At 45.0% G+C, this 9,759-nt stretch overlaps 1 protein-coding gene across 1 annotated transcript; it reads left to right on the top strand.

Annotated features, from left to right (window-relative positions):
- The first annotated feature begins 4,313 nt into the window (after window positions 1-4,313).
- Window positions 4,314-8,755, top strand: LOC124126714 (aquaporin AQPAe.a-like). Its single transcript, XM_046490507.2, has 3 exons — window positions 4,314-5,012; window positions 6,821-6,901; window positions 8,411-8,755. Exons 1-3 carry the CDS (start codon window positions 4,386-4,388, stop codon window positions 8,600-8,602), a joined length of 900 nt encoding a protein of 299 aa, XP_046346463.2. The 5' UTR covers window positions 4,314-4,385; the 3' UTR covers window positions 8,603-8,755.
- The last annotated feature ends 1,004 nt before the right edge of the window (window positions 8,756-9,759 follow it).

Below are 9,759 nucleotides of genomic sequence, written 5' to 3' on the forward strand. Positions count from 1 at the left end.
GGGGGGGGGGGGGGGGGGGGGTGGCAAGTCGCAATAACTTTCTTGTTGTCTTGAATAAAATCAGTACGATGGTAAGAGCGGAACAGTACGTAGATACCATTGTACAGCCAGCCAGTCTACACTATACATCGCGCAAGCATGACGCGTCCGGTCTAAATCAAGAATGAATATGTTTGTAACTGGAATATGTTTTACAGAAAAGAAATGCCACTCCGCATCAGTGTGTCATGTTTTGAACCACCGCTTACTCATTTCTGTGTTCACAAAAGAGCTTGCTGGGTGAAATGGAGAAGTGTATGGGGGGGGGGGGGGGGGGATTTTTTGCGGGCCATGGACAAAGGGACATAACTCGAACGGCCTTATTTGTTCCCCGTCTTATTAGGGACATCACGAAATCAGTATGCAACATGGAAGTATTAACAATGACACATTTACGTCTTCTGACAATTATGGTCTCTACTCGATATGTCTATATTCATATTATATCCCATTTTTTGTATGAAGGGTGCATTTATTTTAATATATATTGGCCGAGTTACTGAACAATTAAAAGTTTTCTTTTTTGTTGTTGATGAATTTGATTTTTGTAGGCTTTATAGAAGCTTCCGAATAGTAAATATTCAGGCATTAAGTGCAATGATCAAGTCGTTAGACACATGAAATCTCTCGAATGACAAACGAACAGCACTTGAAGAAATTTCATACTGCACCTGTGCAAGCTTGCCAACTACCTGTATTGCTCCTTAAGGGCGCGGAAGTTGGCCCTGTTGGCTAGCGATCTTACCGCTACGGTTGTCATGTTAACGTATTGGACTCAAGATCGTCTTAGTGCTAAGACCGCTTTGTGGAACGGGGCCCCGGATTTTTAAGAGTTTACTGAAAAGACACAGCTTTTGTTACTGTGGTACTATGACAATCGCAGTGTAGTGCTAGCCTCGTCAATATAAGGCATGCGTTTCCTAGACTATGCTGAATACGGTGCATATTGTGTTTGGTGCAATAACTTTTAAACACTTTGTACAAACCAAAGTTATACGGTAAGCGCTAGTGTTGCCATAGCAACCTTATTTATCCAGTATAATGTTACCATAGCAACGTATTATGTTCCTCCTAACAATCTGTGTTACTATAGGAACCGCCTGTAGTTAGTGCTACCTTGTAGGGTCGAGATCACCGTTTCTATGTGTGACCATATACGTCATAGGATTATCAATAAATCTCACAGAAACCTCCCATGCGTTTGTTCTGTATTACGTTCGTCTGTTACATGGGGCGGTGGGGTAGCCTTGTGGTTTGAGCGTTCGCTCGTCACGCCGAGAGCCCAGGTTCGATTATCCACATGGGTACAATGTGTGAAGCCTGGTGTCCCCTGCCGTGATATTGCTGGAATATTGCTAAACAAATGCGGCGTTAAACCATGCTCACTCACTCACTTACTCACTCACTCACTCACTCACTCACTCACTCACTCACTCGTCTGTTACATTGTGTCCCCCTGGGAAGGTACGTAAGTCCGGTATCCTTCAACGTATCATTTCATTTCTCTGTGATTTTAATCGTAGTATTTTTGTTGATTTTACCTCTTTGGCTAATCTTTCTGATCATCGCCAGTGGCCAGAGGGATGGTGTAAATCCTGCTGGGGTACCATGTAGGTAGCAGAAGTACCGTAAGTCCCCATGGTCCCTAGTATGGTGGCCTAACTTTGGTTGCTGGCGATCTACAGCCCCTTTTTTATATTGTGTCTGTTATAATCTGATTATTTTATTATTCTCTAACTAGTTTTACAATTATAATCTGTGATATTTTGCTAGTTGTTGTACTGTCCTTCGACGACAGGTCTTAATATATTATATAAATACATAACTTGCTCAAGTCACGATATGGCTGAAATAATGCCGCTGTGACTTTAAATTTTAACTCACTCACTCACTCACTGTTACATTGTGTCTCTCTCTCGATATGGTTTCACGGTTTTTAATGTTATATTAAAACAAGAAATGGCCACACAGCGTTATCGATGCGCTACACAACAGCAGAGAAAACAAGCCAGTGGGTGAGTTGCGTTTAACACTGCTTTCAACAGTATTCCAGTTATGTCCAGTGACAGCTTAATGTGGGAAGAAATCCGCAAGTGATAGCCTCGGACGTTTACCACTCTGATGAAACCCACGAGCACAGGTACGGTGCCGACAAACCGATCATATGTTTCTGGCGTGTCCAAGGGACGCAACTCTGCACAGCTAATTGCGGCGTCTTAGACACCTGGGCCACCTGTGTCCCAGTCAGTGAGTAAGTGAATATTGAAATAAGAACCCTGGATCCAATCGCTATGTTGTGAATCCGATTCGAACAGCACGATGCTAAAAACAGCCATTCAATCAAACTACTCTCTCTGGGGTGAGTGAGTGAGTTGGGTTTAACGCCGCTTTTAACGGTATTCCAATTATATCGCGGCGTGTCAGCTTAATGTGGGAGGAAAGCCCGAAGTGATGTAGGTCTCAGACGTTTACCACTTCGGTGAAACCGACGAGCTGACAAACCTGGAAACATAATCGGGGCGAACCGGGATTCGAACCCACAATCATAGGTTTCTGGCGTGCCCAAGGGACGCAACTCTGCACAGCGAATCGCGGCGCTTTAGACGACTGGGTCACCCGTGCCCCCCAACTCTCTCTTGGGGTGTAGTTCTGTGATAAGTGACAGATAGGAGTGATCGGGTGGTGAGGCCACTTCCAAAACGATGCTATGGTTGCGAGTGTGTGTGTGTGTGTGTGTGTGTGTGTGTGTGTTGTGTGTGTGTGTGTGTGTGTGTGTGTGTGTGTGTGTGTGTGTGTGTGTGTGTGTGTGTGTGTGTGTGTGTGTGTGTGTGTGTGTGTGTGTGTGTGTGTGTGTGTGTGTGTGTGTGTGTGTGTGTGTGTGTGTGTGTGTGTGTGTGTGTGTGCTCGGCTTGGACGAACCAGCGTTTAACCACTCAGCTACTTTAGTTTTGTTTGTTCGTTGCTTAACGCCGCCCTCAGCAATATTCCAGTTATATAACGATCCCGATCCCGTTAGTCGCCCCTTACCACAAGCATAGTAACCTGTTACGGCAAGCATGGGTTGCTGAAGACCTATTCTACCCCGGATCTTCACGAGCTACTTTAACATCCACGACTGGCAGATGTTTGAGCGAAACAAAGCAGTGTTGTCAAAGGGCCATCTTACCGACCTGACGTATGGATGAAGCCTTTATCGTCCAAGTCAACACGTAGCCAAACCACAATCTCATTAAAATCGGATCAGATTAGCGACAGAGAGAAGTAAGATCCGATTTAATGAGATTGGGCCAAACCAATACATGTCACCAGTACATGTTGTCATAGATACCAGAACTGACGGGTCCCCAGCTTTAGCCAAGGTTTATTAACACTAATCAACTATACAGTTCAAAATACGTATGGGATATGGTAAATGTATATAGACTCTTCTTGAGATACACGGAGGGTATTGGAAATACTGACACTAAATGTATGGTCACTTAATGACATCTTAACGTTCAAATACACCCCTTCCACTGCATGAGCATCAGGTCACGTGGTAGAGCGTCCACCCGGAAGGCGTAAGGTTGGGGTTCGATCGTTAAAACATGATACTTAATTAGATTTAGTGGATTAGAGCAAGCACACACACACACACACACACACACACACACACGCAAGCACGCACGCACGCGCACACATACACACACACACACACGTACGCACACACACCTACGCACACAAACACAGAGGCACACACACACAAACACACACTTACATCGCTATATAAGTGCAATAATGCTGAACGCGACGTTAATCCCTATTTCACCGAACTAAACTCACCTCACCCCACCTCACTTCTCTTCCAAATGATGACTGTAGAAAATGGATACGTTATAACTATTTCCCCATATCAGCGAAACAGCTTAGTTTTGTGGACAAACTGAGGAGAACCACTCGTGACTGTCCGCCACTGACGTCACTGCCATGTGAATCAGGAACTGAAAACAAGTGAAACACGAGTGATTCATTCATCTCGATCTGCTACTCATTGATGCGTGAATCTTTAAGTCCAGCGAGTCACTCATTCCACGGTGTACATAACCCAAAGATATCAACTTGAAGTAAGAATATGATACTTGTATAATGTTACTCTGTATATTTATTAACGCACATATTCACTAATTATCCCTGTCCACTATTCACGGGTGGGGTTACCCGACACTCACACCCCTTCACGCACCTGGCGGGTAGGGTCGTGTGCAACACCACAGTATAAAACCCCGATGTGGGCATTCACACATGTATATGCTGGCAATTTCGGGTGGCGTGTCAAACTTTACCAACAGATATACTAATACGTTACCATGGAAAAACGTGAAGTTCAACACGTGATCAGCGCGTTAACACAGAGGAGTACAGACTACCGGCGATCGTGTTCAGGTCGTGTCAGGAGTTTGTTCAGTACGGAAGATATGAAGAGGTCCAAATTCTTTCAAGAACTGACCGCAGAGTTCCTCGGGTCCGCCCTGTTGGTAATCTTCGGTTGCGGCTCCGCCGTAACGCTGGAACCCCAGTTAGCACCGACGGTACCGTCAATAGCCATCGCGTTCGGCCTGACAGTCGCAACGATCATCTGGTCACTTGGTCACGTTAGTGGTGCCCAGATCAACCCGTGTGTGACCCTGACACTATGCTTGACCAGGAAGATGACGTTGATGAAGTGCATGTTCTATTGTGCTATACAGTGTGTCGGTGCTATAGTGGGCGCCTACATTCTCTATGGACTGACCCCCCAAGACCGGCGTGGCATGCTAGGAATCACCCTGGTGTCCCCAAGGATCAGCCTGTGGCAAGGAGTGGGGGTGGAGATCCTCGCTACCTTTATGTTAGTCCTTGCCATCTATGCTACGATAGACTCCCGTATAACTGACCATCCCGGCTCCAAGGCCCTGAGTATCGGTTTTGTGGTGACCATGGACATTCCTTGGGCGGTGAGTATGTTGCTTTTATTTGTATTCATTTCAAAATATGAAATAACTGTCTTCAGAGATTAGTGTCATTCCTGTTGTTACGGTTTGCACATGTGGGTTACTACATCATGGCGAGTGATTCACATTGCAGAGGCAGTGTTTCACGTTTCTCAATCACAGAAGTTTTCACAGAGTTTATATGCAAAAATGAAATATAAACTTGGAGAGATTGTGGTACAGATCGTCATAAACCGTTAAAATTGATCTGGTTAAAATTGATCAGTCTCTCCAGTTAACCGTGCTTCACATTTTGTTTCACATTGCAAGAATTCAAAGGAGGTCACCATGCACTGTGCACTGAACAGCCTGTAAGTAATGCTGGGTGTTCTCGTCCAGCTGCAGCCATTATCCTTAGAATGTTATTTCTGCCACAAAATTTAATCACAAACTGTACAATTAACATCGTAGGACATTAATCAACCACAACGAGTGAGTAAAAGAATATATGTATACAGTATCCATGGTTAGGGCCCAATTGAGGTATAATACAATACCTAAAGTACTGTGACGTCGGTATATGTATATCCAGGATAAGGGTCAAGGTAAAGACATCCAGCTGTACTACAGTGCCACATTACTTGCGTTCATGTATTGGAACGACCGTGTATACACCACTGAGTGTAGATAATCTGTCTCACAGTCACTGTGACAGTGACTGTAATGCAGAAGCCCTATCTGAAGGAAGTTATCTGTTTCTATCAAAATGATATTTTTTCAGAGACTATAGTTAGTGAGTTGGGTTTAACGCCCCTTTTAACAGTATTCCAGTTATATCACGGCGTGTCAGCTTAATGTGGGAGGAAAGCCCGAAGTAATGCAGGTCTCAGACGTTTACCACTTCGGTGAAACCCACGAGCACGGGTATGGTGCTGACAAACCTAGAAACATAATCGGGGCGAACCGGGATTCGAACCCACAATCATAGGTTTCTGGCGTACCCAAGCGTTAGTCAAAGATGTAGTAGACTGACAGGGGAGCCACCGGATGGCTCACGAAGGGAGACAACTCCCTGTATTGTTCGAGCTTGGTCAACAAAAATGACCCATCTTTTTAATCGGGTAGTGGGTCATCATGGGTGATCAAGGGGGAAAGTTGTCACCACAACTCCCACTTATACTGAATTCCCTTTGACAGGTAGTTTCTGTGTAGAGGCATTGTGTCATTCCGAGTGACATTGCCCCGCGCCTTCAGGCAGACAGGTCATTTGTCTAGCCTTATGTACAACATACATAAGTCATTAAAATACATAACAATGGGTTAAGATATCCCCGTCAGCAAGCTGACAAGGTAAGGATGTCATCTATGGGATGACTCCACGCCCTGCTACATACTCCTCCATCAACAGAAGGCACGTCCCGGGCCGCATAGTAGGGTACTGAGGCTTATTTTGCTCAAATTTATTATGAACATGCTCAGCCCATGTTGGCGCCAATGTACCGGCCATGAAATTTCCGATTCCCGTGATAGGATTCGAACCACGGACCTTCTGATCCGAGGTCGGACGCCTTGTCCACATGACCAAAGAGGTTAACCCTGACAGCAAACTGACAAGGTAAGGATGTCGTCTGTGGGATGCCACTCCCTGTTACACATGTATTGTTAATTACTAAGCCAGACAGTGGGGTTACTGGTTAACTGGGCGCCTGTCTACTGGATACCTGTATCGGGTTATCATGCAGCCAACAGTTACGCCTCTGCAGTTTCTAGTATTCCCTATTTGGAATCCGTTTTCAACTATGAGCAGTGTGTTGGCGCTTTTTCTATTGTAGATCCAGTACACTGGGGCGAGCATGAACCCTGCAAGGAGTTTGGGACCCGTGGTTGTCATGGGAGTTTGGGATCACCATTGGGTGAGTGGTTCATGCGAACTCCACGATGAACATACCGAAGGTTTAAATCCACGTATAGGATTAGAACTCAACTAATACTGCACATCCACCGAATAGCTAATCCTTGTTCATCTGCATCTTCATCTACTGTAGGGGCGGTCGGGTAGCCTAGTGGTTAAACGTTCGCTCGTCACGCCGAAGACCCGGGTTCGATTCCCGACATGGGTACAATGTGTGAAGCCCATTTCTGGTGTCCCCCGCCGTGATATTGCTGGAATATTGCTAAAAGCGGCGTAAAACCATACTCACTCACTCACTCATCACTGTGACCACGCTTATGACATATATAGACAGTATCCCAGTTTCTAAGGTCTCGACGTTCACTTGACGTAGGCAGCACAACGTGGATCATGGTGCCTCGTCCTTCTCATTAACCTTTGACCTGTGGTGTGAGTGAGTGAGTGAGTTTAAACGCCGTTTTGAATATCAGTAATCACGGCACGTCAGTTTAATGTGAGAGAAAGCCCAAATCGATGTAGATCTTATCGTTACCACTTTGGTGAACGCAATCAACCAACAGGGTCATACTCAGGATTCTGTACAACGATCATCGGATTCTGGCACGTCTAAGGGACGCAACTATGCACACGTACAGTTAATTTGAAACGACTGGGCACCCCCTCTCCTGTCGAGACAAGACGACCATCATCGATTGAGCTTTCTGCATACCACTAATGTCTTTGAAATGTCGAAACGTTAAAACATTCAATCTACGGCCATTCGGAACATTCAAGCTATAATATATAACCGCGACAAAAACATTTCCATTATTTTGAGAAAGTTCTGAAAGCAGAACCCGTTGCACTATATCTTGAATATGTGTTAATGAATCACTATTAAATAGTGACGACAGTAGGACTTTGTGAATAGGTGTGTGTATCCTGCCCCACCAGTGGCACCCGTCGCAAAAGCATGCACAGGCAAGTCAAGTGTTCACCTGAAAAAGCACGGGAATATATGGTACAAATGAAAATAGGGAATTGCATTGACATAAATTTATTCACTGATGCGTCAAATTTGGAGATTCCTCCACACGCATGCTATAAAAACGGTTTGAACGCTTTTGAAAGATTGTTATTGTCAGCAATAGAGAGGTTGACCAATGTGTTGGTAGAAGTGTTATGAACTTGTCACCATCAAGTAGTAGAGTTTAAATTACGACCAAAAGACGTTAAAAGATGGTACTTGTTGTTACCCTGTCTGGCGCTCGGCATTAAGGGGCTAAAACAAGGACTGGTCGGCTCGGAGTCAGTATACTGTGTCTGAGTGGGGTATTCATGTTAAACTGCGGCATCGTATCTCAGTGAGCTAGCACTATAAATCGGCATCAGTCCGGACTAGTACAAGCAGCCACACAAACACACAAACGTACATGCACGTCACTATATAAGTGCAATAATATTGGACGCGACGTTAAACCCCATTTCACCTCACCTCGAACCGTGATGTAACCTGACCTTGCCATTGCAGGTTTTCTGGTTGGGACCCATCCTGGGCGCTCTCGCAGCTGGCGTCTTGTACGAGACGGTGTTTGCTGTCAACGCATCCGTCAAGAAAACCAGGGCATGTTTGTGTGGCGACATCTTCGACGAAGACCTACTGGATGCATACGAACTTGACTGCATCACTGTCGACAACAACGTAGACGAGTTGAAGCCGTAAAACTGCAAATCTTTGGACTGAAAATAAGACAGGAAAAAATACATTAGCTTGTATTGTATGTACGCCCTGCTAACCTGAACAATTCTGCGCTTCGTACCCGAAACATAACAGTATATTTGTATTGAAGAACATAATGGAAATATACAGGACATGACTTAAAATGATATTAATAAAGTTTGATGTGTAATAATAAACATATTTTTTCCTAAAAAAATTCAAACTGTTTTAATGTTTGTCAATGTTTTGGGGTTTTAAATCTCCACGTCACTTTCAAACATTGGACCAGCATGCTTCGCGGTTTTAAGGCCTGATGGAGTTATGATGTCGTACTGTACCGTTATAAGATGGACTTGTGGACGGGGCCCTGGTTAACATTCCCAGGTGGGAGGGGCCTCTGCACACAATTTCTGACCGGTAGTTGTGAGTGAGTATGGTTTTACGCCGCTTTTAGCACTATTCCAGCAATGTCACGGAGGGGGACATCAGAAATGGGCTTCACACATTGTACCCATGTGGGGAATCGAACCCGGGTCTTGGCGTGACGAGCGAACGCTTTAACCACTAGGCTACCACCGCCCCCCTGACCGGTAGTTAGGCTAGACGTGTTTGCTTTAATTTCCAGGGAATCAAAATTGCAAAAATAAACGGACAAATAAGCAATCTTTTGGAAATGGTTATTATATTGTATTTGTTCTGCAGTTCTGGCTGTGTTCCATTTCCTTGATGAGAATACGGGCGGTACCCTGCCTTTAGTCACACGCCAGTTCCTGCTTCACGTAGTGCCTAATCCAGGCCTGCTACATACAGGTACACGGACTGCTCCAGGAAGTCTGATTGTTTGTTTGTTTGTTTGTTGTTTAACGCCGCACCCAGCAATATTCCAGCTATATAACGGCGGTCTGTAAATAATCGAGTCTGGACCAGACAATCCAGTGATAAACATCATTAGCATCGATCCATGCAACTGGGATACGATGACATGCATCAACCAAGTCAGCGAGCCTGACCACCCGATCCTGTTAGTCGCCTCTTTCAACAAGAACTGTCGCCTTTTACGACAATAATGGGTTGCTGAAGACCTTTTCTACCCCGGATCTTCGCGGGTCGGTCCAGTAAGTAGTGGACAGCTGGCACAGGCAGAATAGGGATTCATGTTG

This window comes from Haliotis rufescens, unplaced genomic scaffold, assembly GCF_023055435.1.
Source record: "Haliotis rufescens isolate VD_foot unplaced genomic scaffold, xgHalRufe1.0.p SCAF_17, whole genome shotgun sequence".
Taxonomy (NCBI): Eukaryota; Metazoa; Mollusca; class Gastropoda; order Lepetellida; family Haliotidae; genus Haliotis; species Haliotis rufescens.

Bases quoted from the DNA above. Each gene is read 5' to 3' on its own strand.
- LOC124126714 (XM_046490507.2), top strand. From the start codon at position 4,386: ATGGAAAAACGTGAAGTTCAACACGTGATCAGCGCGTTAACACAGAGG. The intron at 5,013-6,820 runs GTGAGTATGTTG...TTTCTATTGTAG, and splicing joins CCATGGACATTCCTTGGGCG to ATCCAGTACACTGGGGCGAG. The intron at 6,902-8,410 runs GTGAGTGGTTCA...TTGCCATTGCAG, and splicing joins GAGTTTGGGATCACCATTGG to GTTTTCTGGTTGGGACCCAT.